Here is a 22,386-nt window from a genome sequence, read left to right as displayed (position 1 = left end):
TCGCTGGCAGGTCTTGCCTTCTTTTTTGCTGGGACCTCATCCTTGCTTTCTTCTCTTCCCCTGGTAGTCAAGTCAAGGGTTGATTTCCTCTGGTTTTTCTTGGTCCAATGTGTTACGTCCCGTACTCAATTTACCAGTTTACTAGTCATTTGGACGGTAAACGACAATTATTTTCACTTTTTACTTTGTTTCCATACTTTTAGTGGCCCTAAAAGTTGACTTTTTGTTCGGGTCAAAATTTGAGAAAATGTTCTTCATGAAAGTTGTAGAGGACGTTAAACCAAGCACATGCACATGTGATACGTAAAAATCGGAGTTCGTGTACGAAAGTTATGGCTAAAATACCAAAGTTACTGTTCATGATAATTTGTCTATAAATAGCAGAGTTACTGTGGTAAGTTTCCATTTTTTCGGAAACTTACCGAGCTCCCTCTCTTCTCTCTCCCCGATTCTCTCTTCGTCTCCAACCTCTTCACCTTCTTCCGACCATAACTTCTTCATCTGGAGATAGATTTTGACGCATAAGCTATCATTGGAAAGCTCTCTTCCTTCTCTTCATTTCTGGGTTCGTTTGGTAGCTTAATTTGAACTGTGGAAGGTGAAGCAACGAGAAGAAGAGGACGGTCACTGTAGTAGTTTTGAGTCAACGCCGATATCTCCCTATTCCGGCCACCTCCGGCAATAAACCTTAGTCCATTGGAAGCACCTTGAGACGTAGATGATGCTCCCTGAACCTTTTACTGCGATTTGAAGCGAGAAGGAAGAATCGATGGTTTGAAATTATGGGTCACTATTCACAAATCGGGTTCAAACTTCTCCTTAATTGTTGAGGTACTGCTACTCATTTTCTAACTTTGACACAGTTGAGAAAGTTTTTGGGTTTGTTGAGTAGGTGTTGCTGCCAAAATTTGGTGGCCATTGGAGATGGTCTTGGTGGCGGCGTGTAGGGCAGTTTTCTAGCTTCGATTTTTAGCCTATTAAATCCTATATTTGATATAGAGCTCGTAAATGTGAATTTGGTTTGAATTGATGAAAAGTTGTGTTGATTACGAAATTTCCGGAATTTAGAATTCCATTATCGATTTACGAGAATCCGACCGTCAGATATCTCTTGGTTCTGCCTCAGAACCTTTAAATTAATGAATTGGTATTAGAGGTAAAATTTGGGTTGAATCATAGAAGAAATGAAAATGTTGAATTATGAGGATAAGACGTGGGAATCGTGTTTAATTTCTGGATAGTTATTCACGAATTATAATTGTGTAAAGGACGACGTACCGAGTTACTGCTCTACGAGGGAAACCGTTTGCATGGTCACCTAAATAGTACTGTGAGTCGACATTTGATTTTAAATAATTATGCATGCAGTATTTGATCTATTTTATTATGTTTCGGTTGAGATTTAATATATGATTTTATGATATAATGATTTCCTTTAATTGTTGATTTATCGGAATCTCTTAAGTTATACTTAGTGGCATGCTGATAATATTTGAGTATTTGATTTAATGAGATTTATTGAAATATGCTTCCGGTGATTATTGAGGATTTATGGAATTTATATTGAGTTTTCTTTTTCGGAAGCATTTATTGATTTTTGAGTTATGAGAAGTATTGAGAAGTGGTTTTCGGAAAGTGATTGATTGAGAAAATATTGTGAGAATTAAGAATTTTCGAGTACGAATGATTTATCAAATATTAGAGCACGATGGAATTATCGAGATTTCTTGAGTTTTGAGCTCCGCACTTATCAGCTTTGAAGTTATATTGAGATTTCTTTCCGAAAGCATTTACTGATTTACCGAGTATTTGATTTATGCTTTCGAGGATTTATGGAGATATTGAGCTTTGGCTTTGAGTTATCGAGATATTCTTAAGTTATGCTTTCGGTGAATTATTGATGATTTGTTGAAGTAATATCGAGTTTCTTTCCGGAAGCAATGATTTGAAAGAGGTTGATTCCAGTTTATTGAGGAGGTAAATAAGTTAGCGCATGCATGCATTACCTGGTCGGTAGTCCCCTCCAGGTAAGTCTGGTCGGCAGTCCCCTCCAGACAATATTCTGGTCGGCAGTCCCCTCCAGAATATTCCGGTCGGCAGTCCCCTCCGATGCGTCATCTGGTCGGCAGTCCCCTCCAGATGGCATGAGGTAGTTAGTCGGCAGTCCCCTCTAACTACCTATGGTTAGTCGGCAGTCCCCTCTAACCATTACCTCCTCATCCGGTCTGTAGTCCCCTCCGATGCATCACTGGTCGGCAATCCCCTCCAGGTGGCATGAGATGACTAATCGGCAGTCCCCTTTAGTCATAGTCTATTTTGAGATATGATTTGAGATATGAGTAATTTAACGAGATGTTTGAAATATCATTATATATTTCAGGGATTTGAGATTTTAAAGAGATTTTGAGATGTTCTACTTTACGTGATTGAGATTCCAGTAAAGATAATGATTAAGAATATTTTCAAGATTTTTACTGCATGCTTGGTTTTTAAGAGGATAATTTGGAAAAGCACTAAATCTTATAATTATTTTCCTTCGAGATTGGTTATTTTTCATCCACTCACTCTAACGGTTTTTAAATGCTTTTCCCCTGGGCCCTTCTGTTTCAAATGCCCAGTTTCCAGGCCAGATTAGCGTGAGGTCGAGTGTACATGGAGTTGAGGCATAGTCAACGCCTTTGAATTAGGTTTTCCTTGTTTACCTTTCTATTAGAATTGCTCTGATTACCTGTGGGATTAATGTTATTCAAGTTGCGTTTTGTGTTATGTGAATTGGACGATGTTGTGATTTGGGGAGCAGGGTGGCTCCAGGAGAATAAGGATGGGTGATTTGGAAGTGTCAATTTCATTTCTACAGGTTTTTGGGTAGTCCATTTTAGGGGAAGTTCTACCAAATTTTTGGAAGAATTTCTTCTACGGTGGACCTCGCAGGGCCACTTTGGATTTCAGGGTGAAATCCAGGGCGGGTCCTGTCACAATGCACATCGACCATATTGACCCCATTGTCAGGAAAAGGGTTCAGGTCCACGTTCGCTACAGTGGTCGCTGGAGCTTTCACCTGCAAATTACCATTATTGAGCCATACCTGAATCTGGTCCTTTAACTTCACACAATCAGCCGTGTTATGATTCCACAGATTGTGGAATTTGCAGTACTTTTTTCCTTTCAGCTGATCTGGACGAGGGAAAGGTCCAAAATCCGTCTTCACCATCTTTGCGGCGATCATCTCATCTAAGATCACATGCGCCTTGTTGGCATCATATGTTTACATCGCGAACTCAGGTTTGGTGAAGGCTACAAATTTGAGCTTGACAAGTTCCTTTGATATTTTTAACTGTTTCAAGGCTAAATTCTTCCTTCCTGTCAGTTCAAACGCGGAGACATCATTCTCCTCCTCATCATCTTCATCCTGGAAAACCTCTTCACCTTGATAATAGGGATCATAGGTGGCCGACTGATAGTTCAAGGCGGCCACTGTATGGTGTTTTCCGGGTACGTAGGTACCTTTGGATGCATTCTTTCTCGCGTCGTTTTCTCTGAGGAGATGCTCAAAGCTACCCACTTCTGTGATAAGCTCTCCCATTGATTGGATTATGCTGCCATGTTGTTTTTTCGCTGGCGTGGTTCCAAGCCCTTGATCGCCAACTTAACTAATTCTTTCTCAAGCAAGATCATACTCAGCTTGGCCTTCTGAATCTGGAAGCGCTGAAGATAAGCAACAGCAGACTTGGTGGGCTGTTGGGCCATCTGAGTGAGAGAAGCCAAATCAACTTTAGGCTCGATAGCTCCAAAAGTTTTTTGGAAGAGCTTTTCCATTGCTAGCCAATCGGCCACTGATCCTGGTCGGATCTTAGAAAACCATCTAAAAGCAGCTCCAAAAAGAGAAGTACCAAAGATCCGCCACTTGAGAATATCATAATTTTGATACTGGCCGCATTGCACCATAAACCTAGCCAGATAAGTTGCCGCATTCTTAGTATTTTCTCCTGAAAAAGTAGAGAATATGATATTTTTGTAGCCTCATACTTTTGGGCTCAAACAGGAGTGATTCACATTTGTAAATCCCAACATGCATCAGCTTCTCTCCACAACGAAAGCTCAAAAATTGAAGACTCGAATTCGAGGGCTGTTAGCTAAATCGGCTGCTACAAGTTTGTGTCATTTAGGCCATGTGTTTCATGATGATTGATGTATATATGTGTTTGAATTGAGTGTCTCTAACCCATTTACATGTTGTGATGTTCCCAGAAACCTTATTGTTGTTCCATTGACTGCTGGAAGGCCGATGTTATTTGTGAACTTTGCAAGGGTTATATAGAAATTAGTTTGACTATATTTATTTTTTGTTCATGTTAAGGGATTTGATTTTGTTGATTCCTTTATGTTTGGTAGAAACGATAACTTTATTGAAAAAGTTTGTAACATCAAAAAGAAACTTGTCATGGTGTTTGCCTTGAAAAAATAAGTCTCTCACACAAGACTAGTTACATACGCTCAATAATGTTCACCTCATCAATAACAGATTAAGAAAATTATGTTCAACCCCTATTGGATGTTGATACGCCCAAAATAGACGCTCAATTTAACCCTGCAATGATGTAGTCATTAGTAGTAAAGGATAAGCAAGGATCGTTCGATGCCAGAGATTGAGGGTAACTATATTAATCACACAAAAGAAAACAAAACTAAACTAAACTAACACTAAAAGAAACGTCACACAACAAAAAGAAAAGAGAGAAAGATGGAGGGACAGATAGGGGATAGAAGAGGGAACTGCAATCCTAAAAATGAAAATGATTTGGGGTTTTTGGGTTTTTAACGAAAATAAAAAGAAAATAAAGAAAAGAACACAATTTTGAATTTAGGGTTTTGAAAGATAATGATGAAGATGTTAGGAACTCGGAAATCCACCACCAAAATATGCTTGAGACAAATTTATCATCCTAGTTTTAATTACTAAGTCGTGAAAAAGGTTTCAATCAAGAACAAACCATGAACGCATGCATAAGTTCTTATTACTTCTCTAGATTACTTAAGCAAGATGAACGCACCATTACTAAGCCTTTAGAATAAACAATGAAGGTATAGAATGCTATCCTATCAACAATTCATTCTAAGCATTAATCACGTGTGGAAGGTTGATCGAAACAAGTATGCAAAACTAGTGTGGAACGCCTACCTAGCATGCAATACTTTTTATTTGGTTTCACCTATTGTCCTATAGGTTTTCCTACCATCGAAACAAGCATTATTAACCGTTTAGGAGATTAAAATACCTATTTCTAGCCCCACTCACATGATCATAATATTTTATGTGCGCATTCATAAAACAAAAACATGCAAGAGTTATCTATAAACCAAAACCAAATAAACGATTTCACAACAAAGCAATCACAAAACTAGGAATCAAAATATTGTCAAAAACATATCTTAGGGGCTTCAAACCTTGCCCCTAACAAAAGTGAATTAGCCACACATTGTCTTAAGATTCACAACTAAAAACATATGAGTTTGAATTACAAGAAAATAAAAACCGTAAAGGAGAAAAGATGAGAGCCACGAATTCTCTTTTAGGCAGCCTTGGACGCAAGAACTCCCTTCAAGATGGTACACGGCAAGGCTTGATGAAGATGGATGGGGTGCACGGTTTTTGCTCTTGGAGGACTTGGGAATTTCAAGACTTTGTGTGCTAGGTTTTATGGCAGAAGATGGCACTGTAGGGTGGTAGTTTGCAACGTCTTCTGCTGCTCTATATATATGTGGAGCACCCCCAAGTTTCCTTTTCCAATTCTGGTTTGAAAACCTCCCCTAGTTGCTTGAGAATTACTCTGATTGGTGCACAATTAAATGATTTTCAAGGCTTAATAATCTTCCCAAAATCTTGATGAATCATTCTAGGACTCTCCTTCACATTTTCAGCAGCAACAACCTTCCAAAAATGCCCAAGAAATCCGTCCATAGAAGATTTCTGCCAAACTGTCCTGTTTTGACTAGGATTCAATTTCTGACTCTGAAGCTTCCTTCTTGGACAAGGAACGACTTCGACTTGACAGGTTTCTGGATGGTTCTTGACTCCCACGTGTTCTATGACATCATATCTTCTAGATTGATCAACAACTTCCTGGAAAAACTCCAATTAAATTGTCGGAAAAGACCTCCCAAAAAGCTTCGTGAAAAGCTGACAGTTTCTGTCTTATCGGGAACCTTACTTTGAATTTGATTTTCTGCTACCTTGTTGATGTTTCTGACCAGTTCTTTGGCTCTAGTTAAATTTTAACATCATGTCTTCAAATATTACTGGCCCTTTCTTCAAAGCTGCAGCTGGAATGATGCAAGAATTGCTCCTCAAAACCGTTCCCAGAAAGCTGATTCTGAAACTGCAGTTTTCTGCTTTGCAGCAACTGTTTTGCACAATGATTTCCGTGGACTTCCCTTGTAGTTTCGGGCTAAAAGGTTGATCAAACTTAGTCCTCTGCGTCATTACTTCATTATACATGACTTCGTTGCTCCCTTTAAGCTCCTATTTCTCTTGAATCACTTCACAAACTACCTAAAAAGAAAACAAAGTTAAAACTGACTTTTTAAAAGAAATAGCTAAGAAAAGTGTAGAGGATTGCACATTATATTTGTCGCATTTATGCTCCTATCAGATGTAAATCCAATGGTAAAAGAAATATTTTTATACCCTTAAATGTAAGATTCTAGGCTTAGTTCTTGTCATTTTTGAGTCATTTACGTTGTGTTTGTGTTTTGTAGGTGAAATTGGAGAAAAGAAAGATTTGGAGCTTAGAGTCATGCAGGATTGAAAGGATGCTGGCCATCCTGATTTTCCATAATTGTCTCTGTTTTGCGTCAACTTCAAGTATTAAACTGTACCTTCTCACAAGGAACTAGCAGGAGAGCCTTACACCGTTGGAAAGATACAGATGTTAGCTTTCTGAGGAATTTTACGGAAGTGGATTCGCATTCTTCAGGAGGAAGTTATGATGATTTAAGTGGACCTAGTTCTGGAAGGCAGATTTTGATGGATTTCGCATCTTTTGGGAATCTAACTAGTGAGGCCCAAGTCCATTTCTCTTAGCACTTTGACGGGATAAGACTGAACATGTCTAGCATGTTTGGGTAATTCCTTGCGTTGACTATAGTACCCTTGCATTTTCTTTGGAGAGAAGGAATCTATTCCAAGTTGGATTAGAAGACCTAAGAAGCCCAAAGTCGAGTAGGATTTGAAAAGACAGATATAGGGCAGAAAACCTAGCACGCCTGGAGACGGAAGACACGGCATATTCTGCAAAGAACAAGGAGAAAAGAAGCTCTCACCATCGCTGGTTCCGAGTTCCTCAATTCTTCCATTGTCTGTTTCATGATTTCTTTGATTCTAGTCATGCTTTTCATAGTTATGGATTCCTAAACTTCTAAGCTAGGGCTGAGATGAAGCCCCTAGTATGACTATTCTATTTGTTTAGTTGATTTGTGATTGAGTTTCTGGATTTCTATGTCAAACTCTTAATCACCATTTCAATAGAACTTTTATTCAAAATCTTTGCTGGGGATCAATAAGACTTAGGTTTTGTTTATGAGTTATTTGGTTGGAGAACATGATGCTTGATCAATGAGTAGATGTTTTCTAGGGTGCCAAAAGATAATTCAATCTTGTGATTAGATAGTTGTGAATTGAGAATACAAGTGCTTGATCATAGTTGGTATTCTTGTTTGCATGATTTCCTAGTTCTTTTGTGCTTAACGGAGTTGAACATGTTTGCTTGAACCTGATCATTAAGTGGAGTAAATTATAGTTTGGCTACTTGAGTTCTATACAGGATCAATAAGTTGGAATTCATAGGTTAGAAGAACTTTGGCATATGTCTGGGATCAATAAGGCTTATGTACGGGAATCTTTAGCATGAAATCTAGAGAATTCAATTGTTATCAACTAGAGAATAGGGTAGAAGTATTAGGTGGTGGATTCAATGCTTTAGCATCTTCATAATCTGTTCTTAAACTTAAAGAAATCTCATTGCTCATTCTTGTCTTTAATTTTAGCTTTTCTTTCTTTAATTTTCTGTTTAAAACTCAACCACATCATAAAAATCAGTTTGTTTCATTTAAGTATAGCACATTTGTCATAACAAAGTTGTTTCAATCAGTCCTTGAGGGAATGACCTCGTGCTTGAACATTTATTCTACAATTGATTCGTGCACTTGCGAGTACTAAATTAAAATTGACAACAAGTTTTTGGAGCCGTTGCCGGGGACTGACTTAATTCAATTTGATGTCAGTTGTGCCATACTTAATTTTTGTATAGTTTTTCTTTTCTTTTAGTTATTTTTTTTGTTTGTTTTTCTTGTAGGTTTGAATTTTGTTTATGCAAGGTTGTCGATCCCAGAATTTAGCTCTCATTGTCTACGATCCGGAGATTGAACGAACTCGTAGAAGACTTTTAAGGCAAGCAAGAACTCAAGCACAAGTTGCGGTTCCAATGGCAGAAGATGAAACAAAAGCATTGAAGGAGTTCACTGCTCCTACGGCACTCACAACATCATCTTGTATTGTTGGAGCTCCTATTCCTGCAGGAGTGCGTTTTGAGATTAGACCAGCAACAATCCAGAGCTTGCCTAACTTTTATGGGAAGACGAATGAAGATCCTTATCTCCATGTGGAGGAATTCAAAGACATATGTGGAACTTTTCAGTATGAGATATCAGATGAGCAGATCCGTTTAAGGCTTTTTCCTTTTTCATTGAAAGACAAGGCAAGAAAGTGGCTAAGCTCTCTTCCCCCTGATTCCATCAATACTTGGGATGATTTGGTTAAAAAGTTCTTGTTGAAATTCTTCCCGGCTAAGAAAACCAATGCTCTCCAAGCAGAAATTTTTGGTTTCTCTCAACCCCGAAGGAGAACCTTTTTATGAGAGTTGGGAGCGTTATAAGGATTTGTTTTTGAAGTGTCCTCACCATGGATTTTCTAAACCCCAAAAGGCTCAATTTTTCTACAGAGGTTTGAACGCCCAAAGTAGAAGTATGGTGGATGCTACAGTTGGTGGAAGCTTGATGGGAAAGACTGCAGAAGAGGCAATTCAAGCTTTTGAGACTATATGTGAAAATTCGCAGCAATATGATCTTTATACATCAGTGCCCAAAATAGGAGGGCTATATGAGGTTAGTGTAAGTACTAAGTTGGAAGAGCAAGTGGCAACCTTGGCGAGACAAAATAGGTTATTTAAGCATATTTGACCGGTTTACTTAAAATACATGTATTATTAATGTAGTATTGAACAATACTATTATGAAATTTTTTATGTTTATTTCTTAATATACATGTATGTGCATTGTAAACTATAGTATATAAATTTAATATTTATTTAATCAATAGATTAGATATTTATCAAAATCAAAGCAACTTTTTCAGTAATTTTTGAATTCGATTTTATCGGTTTCAGTTACTAAAAAGTCGGTTTACCAAATCTAAAACATCTGTTGCTATTTGGTCGGTTTGGTAATTACCAAACCAAGTGGCAGCCCTACTGTGTTCTATCGAACCGTGAACCAGCAACAAACCCAATCCGGATTTGTCCAATATCTACCACGACGTGAGATCGCTACACTAAATCCATTAGTTTGGCAAGATCCGCCGCGGCACTAGTCTCTGCTCAAACCCTAGAGCAGCTGCCACATCGGCCCTTACTCTCTCTCAAAAAAAAAAAAAAAAAAGTAAACCTCATATATATCAGACACATACCTAAAATCAAATTAACTAGAAAAAGTGTCCTAATGATCGGATAAATTATTTACACAAATTTTAGGTTGTAATTGGAAATACCATACGTACCTTATTCATAGAACAAAAATAGAGCAAGTTTGGTTACCTATATTTTCCTTTCATTCATATGTTATTTATGAAATAATAACCTATCTTATATACATAAAAAATAGCAAATTTTCATAAAAACATACCAATTTTTTGTGATTCTCGCAATAATAATGAAGTTGATTAGAACCAACAAAATATTTAATATATATTAAGTTAACACCTGTCGTATGTAAAAGCACAGCGTCAATTATGCTAATTTATGTATGTTGATGTTTTGACAAATAGAGATTTCATCAATCCCATGGCCAGAGCAACACTTACAAATAATCCCCATATGCTTGTACCCTACATCAGTGACCAAGCAGGTAAGGGGAAAAGTGTATCATCCACTCGTACATTCTCGCTCTAATATTAAAGAGCCTACACAACTACAAATCTCAGCTTACACGTACTAAGAAAACTACTTTGAATCTCCCTTCATCAATGCACTGAATTGTGGTACGTACTTCAAGAGATTCATTAACTTGGTGTAGAAAAAAACCATAGCAGTGTAGATTTATGCTCACTAAAAAATAGCAACCCTAGAAACCTACAAGATAACATAGGTGCGCACAAAAGTGCCTAACTTTTCTTAAATAAGGAATTATTGGAAATAAGACAATGTAAAAAAAAACTTAAACAATATAGCCCAACATGACGCAGTGGAGAGTACCAGCCCAAGACCAAGGCCTGACAAGGTGGCACTATGCCAATAAGTCAATCATACAACAGACATCAGACGACAGAAAGCGAATTTTCTGTCGTCCCAAATTTTCAGACAACAGACAAACCTAACTCTGTTGTTTGAGTACTCACCGAAAGACAGTTTTTTCACTTTGAGTAAATGGGTGACATTCAGACGACATTTTAATGTTGTTACTTGAAGATAGAGATATACATATAATTTCATTCCTCTGAAGGCTTTTATTGAAACAACATTTTTATGTTTTTGGCTCAAGATAGAGAATTTCGTTCCTCTGAAGCCTAAAAACTTGATTTATTCAAACAACAAAATTCTGTTGTCTAAGTGAGTGGGCTGAAATTTTAGAAATCTCCCTCCAATCGATTAAGGCCTTTCCCTCTAAAAATTGGTCAAAACCCTAGTTGAGTCAAAAAGTGGTAACCATCAGACAACTTAATTGTGTTGTTTGATTATATGAGGGGGTCAACTCATTTAATTTTGGTTTTTTTTTTGTCTAAGGCAAAATTGCCTTTTGTGCTAGGCTTAGCCCGACTTCATTCATTCTGTCTAAAACTCTATGCCTTTTGCCTTTTGTCTCTCAAGTCTCTCAGCTCAACTGATTGAAAACTGGGCATCTCTATCTCAAGTCTGTAGCGAAATCGCGACCACAAAGCACCCACAACCAATTACCTACGCGGCCATACCGGAACCCTAATCTCAGATTTAGCAGCAGAGGTGCATTTCAAGAAAATCCTAATTTCAGCAGCGGCAGTGCATTTGAAGAAAACCATGATAGGCCATCTAACAATCGTTTGAGAAGGACCCATTGAAGGAAGTAGAGGTACGAGTTGATCTAGAGGAAGGTCCAACAGATCCTAGATCGAAAATTTGGGGGATTCATTTGAAGAAGAAGAAGAAGAAATTGGGGCCGAGTTTCCGAATTAGGGCTTGAAGTCGTAATCGAAGTTGACCGACGCGTAAGTACTCTTTTATCTGTCACTCCTTATTCTCTGATTGCCTAATTGGGTTTTTCAATTTTCATTCATGTCTTGTATGTTCATGCTTGTTTCGAAGCCTGCCTAGCTTAGTGACTTAGTTATTAGTTTCTGCAATTTTAATTTTAGCTAGTGTTTTCAGACTGTTCACTTTGTTCAAAGGATGGGTTTTTAATTCTATTCTGCTTTCTCTGCTACCCATTTCAAATTCAAAGGTTTGGACTTATTTTGGGCTTTCCTTGCTTTGTCGTTTCAACTTGTTTTGTTTGTGAATTCAAGATTCGTCTTTGACTCTAAATAGTGTGGTGTTGAGGTGTGTGATGGTGTTTTTGGGAGTATTAATTGGATCTATGCTTTGTTGTTTGGTGGGTTTTGAAAATTTGATTATGTTTTCTTTTATATTGGGAATGCCTTTCTGGGTTTTTGGTTTTACTTATCCAGATGTGAGATGAAAGTGAGTTTTATGAATTCTATGGTGTTTTTTTGTAGCTATATGGTACTGCATTGTTGTATGGTTTATGTAAATATTCAAAGTTTTGATTTTTATTTTCTATAAAATGTTGAAGGAGAAATGGCTTTGATGAGAAACCAGAGTGTTCCATGTTTGGGATTTTAGTAAATTAGAGACTGAAGCTAGTTTTGAGTTCGTGAGTGGATTTCTTTATCTGTCTTCCTTTGTGTTTCTGCAACTATTACCACCTGCATATAACATTATTAATGACATGGCATGGGTATGTAAATGGTCTCTCAGAACCACTATGTAAGTTCCTTGTCTTCATATATTTGTTATGGCTGTTGACCTCTTCTTTTGGTGGGCATATGCACCTGGACATGTTAGCCTTCTTATCTACTCTCATAAATCATAATGTTGTAGATTCATTAATTGCTTGCCACGAGTTCCACTAGTCTTGTGGTTTCTTATAATTAAGGGCCCCTTATGTACTGTTTTTGTGTTTGTGTTTTCTGTTTTCTTCTCAAATATAATAGAAAGGTATGGAATGAGAGAGTGAGAGGTGAAGAACACATGAAGAGAAAACATAAAACTAAAGAAAGAACTCTTATTTTTACATTCATTTTAAACTCATACAAAGGCACTGCATTGTTGTATGGTTTATGTAAATATTCAAAGTTTTGATTTTTATTTTCTCTAAAGATGAGATTTTTGTTATGTTCGTTATATGACCAGGAAGAAGGAATGAGAATCGTTTGTTTTCTTAAATTTTTTTACATGCTTTTAGTGTTTAGCAATCACTTTTGTGTTCATTTCATTATAGTTGATTTGCTGCTGTTGGCTTATGTTAAGAATATGAAGAGCAATTAAAAAGTTTTTCTTTCTGTTATACTCATTGGTGTCTATTGTGTCTACAGATTGAGGTGATCAAAGACGCGAGCCTTGTCCAAAGTCAAATCCAAAGTTCAAAGTTCACAGGTATAGTTTCTCACTCTTTATATGAGTTATTAAGATGGGGTTGATTATTTGTACAATCTTTATTCATTTAAGTTGAATGCTTTTCTCTGCTTTGATTGCATTTTTTAATAGAAAACTTGTCAACTACTGAAGTTATGTTGATTATGAAGAGCTAGAAAGTCTGGTTTCCTTATTTTGCTTCTTGTCAATGTTGGTTGCATGCATATATGATTTTGTTTATGGGAAGATCTGGTTTATGCTATGATATTGCTTGGAGCTGTTTTTTTATCTTTTGTGTTTATGTTAAAATGAACGTATGAAGGCATTTTATGCACAAAACAATAGACTAACCATGTAATTATACTTGTTAGTTGGGAATTTGTATGTATTTCTGACCACATGTGGCAGTAAGATTAGCATCTGTACGTTATGTTTAATTAGGATATATATTATATATGTGTAGGCTATAGTATATGGATAAGTCGTGGATGCACGCCGATAGAAGATCACGGAAGTTTGAGGTAGGACTAGCAGAATTTCTAAAGTTTGCCTCGAGGAATGCCAACAATGAAAGGAAGATACGTTGTCCTTGTTTAAAATGCTGCAACACCGATGGATTTTCCATTGGAGTTATTAAAGACCATATATTCTGGAATGGTATTGATGAGAGTTATAAGAATTGGAGGTGGCATGGAGAGCCTTCTACGTCTTACATGAATAGTAGAATGGGAGGCGGATCTGAAACTGTAGATTGGGAACCTGCTAGTGGGGTGGGGGAGAATGATGTAGATATAGGAGAAAGTGAGGATGAGGAGATATCTGAAGACTTAAATGAGTTTCTTAGGTATGTGGAGGATGGTGATAAGCCCTTGTACCCTGGTTGTACCAAGACAACCAAGTTGAATGGTTTGATTCAGACATTCAATCTGAAAGCAAAGCATGGAATGACTGATGCTTGCTATTCCGACATGCTAATAATGATTGGGGGTTTGCTTCCTGAAGGGAATGAGGTTCCAGCCTCATTGTATGAGGCAAAAAAAACACTTAGTCAATTAGGGATGGAGTACGAAAAGATCCATGCATGTCCTAATGACTGCATCTTGTATAGACAGCAGCATGTAGATGCTATTATATGCCCCACTTGTGGTGTTTCACGGTGGAAATTGGGCAAGGATAAAACAGAGAAAGAAGGGATTCCTGCCAAGGTATTATGGTACTTTCCATTAATCCCGAGGTTGAAACGATTGTACCAATTAGCAAACACATCTAAGAATCTGACTTGGCACGACCATGGCAGAAAAAAAGATGGGATGATGCGACATCCAGCTGATTCCCCAACTTGGGATTTAATTGATAAAAGATGGCCAGAATTTGGAAACGAGCCTAGGAACCTCAGACTAGCCCTCTCATCTGATGGCTTTAACCCTCATAGTTCGCTAAGTAGCAGGTACTCTTGTTGGCCTGTTATACTTGTCACATATAATCTTCCTTCTTGGCTGTGTATGAAGAGGAAGTATATGATGCTGACGTTGTTAATATCTGGACCAAAACAGCCTGGTAATGATATTGACGTCTATTTGCAGCCCTTAATAGATGACTTGAAATTGTTGTGGGATGGTGTTGAGGGAGTATATGATGCATTAAGAGGGGACTACTTCAAACTGAAAGCGGTACTCCTCTGGACTATTAACGATTTTCCTGCTTATGGGAACTTGTCAGGTAGCATTGTAAAAGGTTACAATGCTTGTCCAATATGCGTTGATCAGACCCGACCACATAGGTTGAAGAATGGTAATAAAATGTCATTCATGAGGCATCGCCGCTATCTACCTCGACATCATCCTTATCGAAAACAGTATGCTGCTTTCGACAACACAATAGAAGAGGACCTTGCTCCTGTACCATTAACCGGAGACGAGGTGTTAGCAAGAGTAGATAGTCTGAATTGTGAATTTGGCAAAAAGTCTCGTCCTCCTCATGGGAAGGGTGTTGAAGACCAAAGCAGACCATGTTGGAAAAAGCAGTCTGTGTTCTTTGAACTAGAGTACTGGAAGTATATTCCCGTACGTCATAATCTCGATGTCATGCACATTGAGAAGAATTGTTGTGATGCCTTGATTGGTACGTTGTTGAACATTCCAGGTAAACCAAAGGATGGGGTTGCTGCTCGTTTAGACATGGTTGAAATGGGCATTAGGACTGATTTGAGCCCTAAAATTGGTGCCAAAAGGGACAAGTTACCTTTGGCTAGTTGGAACTTGCTGCTACATGAAAAGAAAATTGTTTGCAGCTCTTTTTTCAATATGACAGTGCCTGTCCAGTTTTCATCAAATGTTAGAAGTCTTGTCTCTATGGATGATTTAAGACTTGTTGGTCTTAAATCGCATGATTGTCACACCGTCATGCAAATTCTTCTCCCTGTTGCTTTACGCTCTGTTCTAGAGAAGCCGGTTAGGTATGCAATCATTCGTTTCTGCCTATTCTTCAAGGCTATATGTTCTAAAGTGATCGATGTTTCAAAGCTAGAAAAAATGCAAGCTGACCTGGTTGTTACAGTTTGCTTGCTTGAGAAGTACTTCCCACCTTCTTTTTTCGACATCATGATTCATTTAACTGTCCATCTTGTGAGAGAAGTTAAGCTGTGTGGTCCAGTATTTTTTCGATGGATGTACCCCTTCGAGAGATACATGAAAGTGTTTAAAGGATGGGTGAGATGTCGCAGGCATCCTGAGGGGTGCATAGCAGAGTGTTACATTGTCGAAGAGGCTGTTGAGTTTTGTGCTGAACGTATGCTTGATGATGCTACTACTGCTGGAATTCCAGAAAGTTGCAAATCAACAGTCCGTAATGCGACCACACCATTATCAGGCGCTACCATGATATCTGTTTATGGAAAGGAGCTACATCAAGCACATCTTTGTGTCTTGCAAAATACGGAGGATGCAACGCCCTATTTCACGTAAGTCATTTCTTGTTTCAGTATATCTTTTTTTTATTATTATTATGAACATTTCCTTCATTATTAGTTTTCAATCTTGCTTACTGTTTTGAATTTCCATCGTTTTAGTGAACACTTGGAATTATTGAAGTTGCTGTTTCCTAAGTTCTCGAAAAACCGAAAGTGGCTGAAGGATAAACAGAACCAAACATTTGCTGAGTGGTTAAAGGAGAGGGTAAGTAGTGGATTATTGATGTTTTTGGAGCTGTCCAATATATATGGTTTTACATAAGCATAATGTGTAATTCATATTTTGTTTTCTAGGTATCAAATGAACTCATGTTCGCCAACAATCAGGTTTCAGAAACAATGAGGTGGCTGGCAGGTGGACCAAAGAATGAAGTGCCGACATTTAGTGGATACCAGGTTAATGGAGTTGATTTCAACACCAAGGAGCGGGATAATGTTCGTTCAGTTCAAAACAGTGGAGTCTTTTTGCAAGCTGATGCAATGCAAGTTTCTAGTGCAAGGGATAAAAACCCCAGAACTGATGATATGGACTTTTACGGTGTGATTAGACAAATCTGGGAGTTGGACTACTATAAGTTTAGGGTTCCGATATTCAAATGTGATTGGGTTGAGAATGTTAGGGGCATCAAAGTAGACGAACTTGGGTTTACTTTGGTAAATCTAAATAGAAAAGGGCACTTGAAGGATGCCTTTGTCTTGAGTACCCATGTAAAGCAAATTTTTTACATACAAGACCCTCTTGATGCTCAATGGTCAGTAGTCGTAAGGTGCCCAGATAGAGACTACCAAGGGGCTGATGAAGATGAGGAGCTAGAGGATATTGAAGTCGAGCAGCAGCCATTTAATGCCACAATGCCATCCATTGAGACTTTTGATAACATTGTTGGTGATGAACCTAGCAGTTATATGCGACCCGGAGATGAAGGAATATGGATTGAGAATGAAAACGGTTCACATGGCTGATAGGCTTAAGGAATAGGCTAAAGCTATTTCAGTTAAGACTTGTTTGTTCGTTTGAGTTTTGTGTCTTTGTACTGTTTTGTTTGAAGAAAATATATGAATCTTTGACATGCATTGCACTTTTCTTACATTTATCATTAAATATTTGTCACTATATTCTATACTTGTGTAATTACTGCTACAATGTGTGGTTTAAGTTATAAATATCTTCAATCATCTTGCTAATTGTTTTCTTGTTATTTTTTTTTTCCTTTTTTCAGCTGATGGCTCCGTCTAAAACTGCAGCGAAAGCTAAAGCTATAGCATTGAGAATGAAGGCAGTGCAAATGAAGAGATGTAGTAGAGTGTCAAAAGCAGTTGGTGAAGACACTGCACCAAAACAACCTGCCAAGTCCAAGAAGCCAATTTTGGGCAAAACAAAGGTTATGAAGTCATCTAGTAAAGCTGGAAACCCCAAGAAAGGTGCAGCAACATCGACAAATACCAAGGATAGATCCAACTCTAACCAATCTGTCTCTAAGAGAAGTGTAGGGTCTAAATCCAAGAAGGTTGTGGTAAACCTTAAGTCAGGCTCCGGTAGCAAGCATGGAAGGAGCAAAAAGCCTGATGATGATGACGAGAATGTAACCGGTGGGCTGAAGTTGCTTAAAAGGGGTATGGTGACAATGAATCGCATTACCAAGCGACTTATTCATGGAAGAAGGATGAAAGTCGAGTTTAACGCTCAAGGGGAACCAATTGGGAAGGCAGCTAAAGAGATGCAATCCTACATTGGGGTGTTGGCGAGGACAAAGATCCCAATATCTATACAAGATTGGAGAGAGGTGGATGTTGATGAGAAAGACAAGATTTGGGAAAGTATTCAGGTAAAAGATATGAGTTTTAGCTTTCTTTCTATAGCTATTTTAAATGTGTGTGTTATTTAGGAAGTATTAAACATATTAGCATTTATGTAGGATGCATTTGTGGTGCCTAAAGAATGGAAGAAACTGGTTATTACATCAGCTGCAAATAAATGGAGAGAGTTCAAAAGCAAATTAACGAAGTTGTACATCATACCATATTTGGAAACCCCTGAATTCTTGCAGTTCCCTCCAGATGACTATAGATCCATTGACCAGGAAGATTGGGATATCTTTGTTGCTGATAGGACTTCACATGCATTTCAGGTATATGAAATTCTCATAGCTAGCTTATTCAAATTAAGTTGATAATGTTAAGAAGCATTGCTGGTTCTTTTTCTGAAATACATAAGCTGCATATGCTTTGTAGGAACTTCGCCATGCCCAAATATTAAAGAGGAAGGAGAATAAGTACCCTCATCGCATGGCTAGAAAAGGGTATGCTAATCTACAGGAAGAACTGGTTAGTATTTCTAAATTGATAATGCCCCATATATTCAAAAGCATTGGGTTTAGCAAAAAGTAACAATGATTTTATATTTTTTTCATGTTAGTCCGAAAGCACACCTATTGAAGAACTTGATCGTGCTACAATGTGGATAAAGGCACGGCAAGACAAGACAGGCAGTTTCAATGGGCCAGTGATAGAGAAAGCAGCAGAAAAAATTGTAAGTCCTGCCACTGGATTTGATTTAAATTTTACTGAATTTTCAAATCACAATCTTGTATCCAATGCTGTATATCTACGTCTATATCAGGAAATCTTCAAGAAAAGAGTGTTCGATGGTGAGATTACAACTTCAGGATCAGATGATGTTCTTACTTTGGCTTTAGGAAGCCCCGAGTATCCTGGCAGGGTACGAGGTGTTGGTGGCTTTTTCAAGCCACATTCATACTTCAATCTACCAAAACGCCAAAAGCAAAGTGTAGAAGTGTCTGTGAGGATAAGTGTTAGGAAGATATTGGCAGAGGAGAGACAAAGTATCATTGCGGAGGAGAAAGCTAAGTGGGACTTTGAGAGGGAACAACAAATTGAGAGGGAAAGAGCCATGTGGGAGGAGAGGTTGAGGAAGTTAGAATCAAAGGTTGGGGTGGAAGAGGTGCTGGTTGAATCACCAAAACCCGTGACAGCAGTAAATGAACTTGGTTCTGCAACTGGCAGTTGTTCCCGAAAAATGGAGCAGGCCTTGAAGGTTTCTGAAACTGAGGCCACTAAAATTGTGAAGAAGAAGTTGGATTTGGCTGAAGAGGCAGAAAAGCTATCTAAAGACAATGTTATTATTGACAGCAATGCGAGCAAGAAACTGACATCAATTAATCAGGAGAAGGTTAGGACTGTACGGCCTTTCATAAAGGATTGTCAATTTTGGGAAGAAATTCTGGTAAACAGCTTATTGTACCCTACTTTACTTGATGATGTCGTTACACTTAGCTTTGAGTCATTCATATATATATATATATATATATATATATATATATATATATTATATTAATGAAGTCTCAACCTGAAATGTGATTGATTAAAAATGGTTTTTGGTGAATTAGGTACAGTCAACAAATGTCAAGTCAGAGTTTAAACTCGCAACAGGTTCTGTGGACAACATAGTTGCTTTTGGAACAATTGTTGAAGTTGATGTCGAGGCCACACAGCAGACTATCCATGGTGTACCATTAGGAGAGGAAAATGTACGCGTTTCAGTCACCAAAGTGGTTGTTGCTAATGCTTTGCTGCCATTTCCTATCAAAGATGAGATTGTGAGAGTTGCCGATGCGATTGGTACATGTGTTGCTTGGCCTAGAAGCTTGGTTATACCCCCTGAAGTTGTTGAGAAGTAATATCTTTTGCTCATTATTTACAATAATTTAGACTTTGTGTTTTAAAGTTGATCATGATGACCTTCACAACATGCCATGTTATTGTTTACAAAACTAGGAGCAAGGAAATCGTAAAATTGTGAAAAAGAAAAGAAGGGATATGTACGATGATGATTTTGATCATGATGACCTTGACATCCTGCCCCCCAAACTGCCCCCCCCCCCCCCCCAAGGAGCTGTGCCAATGGGCCAATAGATTCTTGAAGAATGGGGTCACCATCCATACCAATTTGGGCGAGGAAATTTTTGGCCGCCCAAGAAAGGTAGCTATCTTTAGAAGAGATGTGTATGCCATGGCGCACATGAAGGAGGTATCTAACAGCATCATTGTGATGTATATGAGGTTTGTAAATAAAATGAATCTGTTCATTTTATGAGGTTATATACTTTCATATTCAATCTTGTAAAGGATTTGAATATTTTTGTCTTATCTTTTTGTAGCTGCCTTTACCAAAAGTTGCATAAATTTAAGATGCTGCACATGATTGCCTTCATAGACCCTGCTCAGACAGGCGTGCTTGGGTGTGGGAATCCAACAGAAAGGGCTCGTTCTCTATCAGCTTGTTATGCAAAAGGGAAGTCGGGTCAGATTTTTTTGGTACCCTATAACTCAGGGTATGAAATCTTCATGTTGTGCCTTTATGTTTATATATATATATATATATATATATATATATATATGATATATGTTGCATACAGTAGTTTGTTTTGGTACTAAGTATATCAGTTTGATGTTAGTTGTCATTGGATGTTAACGGTTGTGAACCCCGCTGAAGAAGTTGTGCATTTCATGGATCCATTGAAGAGACGACTCGTCACCGGTGAATGGAAAACTATTGTGGACAAGTAAGTAATACTAACCTTCAGTTTCGTAAAAGGTCTAAAATCGTTGTTTTACTAACAATTTTACTGGAAATGTCAAGTGCTTTGATATTTTTTAAGTTCCTCTATTTTCTGAAACTTTATTGTTATCATCATGAATTTGTAGCTCAATCAAAATATACAATGCGCAAAAAACTAAGAAAGGCAGAAAAATAGTTACATGGAAAAATTGCAAGGTATGTTCTGAATTTTACTAAATGCATGTGCAATTCCATTTAACTTAGAAATTGCTTAGTGGTCATTCCACAATTTTTTGGCTGGATACTTGACATTTTTAAATGTTGCAGGGCATTCCGGAGCAGCAAGGTGATAAAACCTGTGGGTTTTGGATTATGCATTACATGAAGGACATAGTGGAGGACAAGAACCAAGAGTGGAGTGCTAAGGTAATATATGTCAATGTATTTCAGTTCTTCAAAATGGCTTGCATTCCAACTAATATTAACTTTCATATTTTCTATTGTTGCAGTGGGACAGAAAAGGAAGTAACATGTACACACAAGATGATATTGATGAGGTTCGGGCCGAGTGGGCACAATATGTTGCTCAATTTCAAGAAAGCTAGTGCCTAACTCTTATATATATATCTGCTTTTGGACATGCATCACCTATATAACCTAGATTAGAAAGCTATAGGTACTAGTTTTTTGCCTTACATGCTCGATACTGTGATACTTGTTGGGTTGCCTTTATCGATCATGTCTTTTGTTTCATGGATGGGTTGTATTAAACTGATGCATAGCAGGTTGTGTAATATACTGAATGATTTGCCAGTTTGTTGAAATGACATTTTCTGGATTTCTAGATTACCTAATGAACAGTACGGAATGTTTTTTCAGATTTGATTTGATTCATTTCATTACTTTCCAGATTACCAAATGAACAGTAATTGTGTCGTCTGAACTACCATCTAACAACTCACTCAAAGCCAAAAGTGTGTTGTTGGATCAAACGGAAAACAATAGAAATGTGAAACTTCTATTGTTGTTTACCAACTTAGACGACAAAAAGATGTAGTTTCAATATCACCATGTAGACAGATATATGAGAAATTATGTTGTCCATTCAATTAAACAACAATAGGACTAGCAAAATTTCTGTGATCTTAGTAGCCTAATATCAACACAATCATATGGTTGTAATTGATATCAGACGACAAATAATTGTCGTTCAAAGGTACATACAACGACAAATAATATGGTTCTAATTGATATCAGACGACAAATAATTGTCATTCAAATAAACATAGAACCACAAATGACTTCAAGTATATATCTGTTATTTTTAATAGACATAGACAATAGAATAGTTGTATTATTTGTTGTTTGATACTCATTCAGACAACATAAAAGCAAATTATAAATGTACCTACAACAACAAGTAACTGATGTTTCTTATATTTTCAGACTACAGTTACATGTAATTGAAACATACTTAATACCACAATTATCTGTAGTTGATAACCACTATAGACAACAAATAAGTTCTCAACACTTAATATTTAGTTCATTCATACCACAAAAATATCACGAATTCTGTCTTTGAAATGGCTATTAAACAATAGAAGATAAAGATTGTTGACGTCTGTTTATATATAAGGTAACACATTTCTGTCGTCTGAAATCTTCATAACACACACCTATACATGTGAGGAATCAATCAGACAACAGAAGACCAAAAACATGTCTGTCGTCTGAGTGCAATCAGACAACAGATTTTATCTGTCGTCTGATTGTACAAGAGACGGCAGCGCCTCAGACGACAGAAAATCATGCAATCAGACGACAGATATGATCTGTCGTCTGATTAACTTTTTGGCATAGTATGGAACCGACCCAAACCCCATCTCACCGCCTATAACACG

General features: G+C 37.6%; 2 protein-coding genes and 1 non-coding gene across 3 annotated transcripts; 2 read left to right on the top strand and 1 right to left on the bottom strand.

The window, feature by feature from the left end:
- Positions 1–8,855: 8,855 nt before the first annotated feature.
- LOC112201195 lies at positions 8,856–8,963 on the bottom strand. Its single transcript, XR_002936651.1, has one exon. It is a non-coding gene; the product is annotated as a small nucleolar RNA R71 (small nucleolar RNA).
- A 4,445-nt stretch (positions 8,964–13,408) lies between these two features.
- Positions 13,409–16,866, top strand: LOC121052825. The gene is made up of 3 exons (XM_040518714.1): positions 13,409–15,894; positions 16,003–16,108; positions 16,198–16,866. Exons 1-3 carry the CDS (start codon positions 13,409–13,411, stop codon positions 16,864–16,866), a joined length of 3,261 nt encoding a protein of 1,086 aa, XP_040374648.1.
- A 3,067-nt stretch (positions 16,867–19,933) lies between these two features.
- Positions 19,934–21,248, top strand: LOC112200823. The gene is made up of 6 exons (XM_040518713.1): positions 19,934–19,983; positions 20,082–20,255; positions 20,379–20,486; positions 20,629–20,698; positions 20,810–20,908; positions 20,992–21,248. Exons 1-6 carry the CDS (start codon positions 19,934–19,936, stop codon positions 21,085–21,087), a joined length of 597 nt encoding a protein of 198 aa, XP_040374647.1. The 3' UTR covers positions 21,088–21,248.
- The last annotated feature ends 1,138 nt before the right edge of the window (positions 21,249–22,386 follow it).

Source organism: Rosa chinensis, chromosome 4 (genome assembly GCF_002994745.2).
Source record: "Rosa chinensis cultivar Old Blush chromosome 4, RchiOBHm-V2, whole genome shotgun sequence".
Lineage (NCBI taxonomy): Eukaryota > Viridiplantae > Streptophyta > Magnoliopsida > Rosales > Rosaceae > Rosa > Rosa chinensis.
This window is presented reverse-complemented; position numbering and strand designations above follow the sequence as displayed.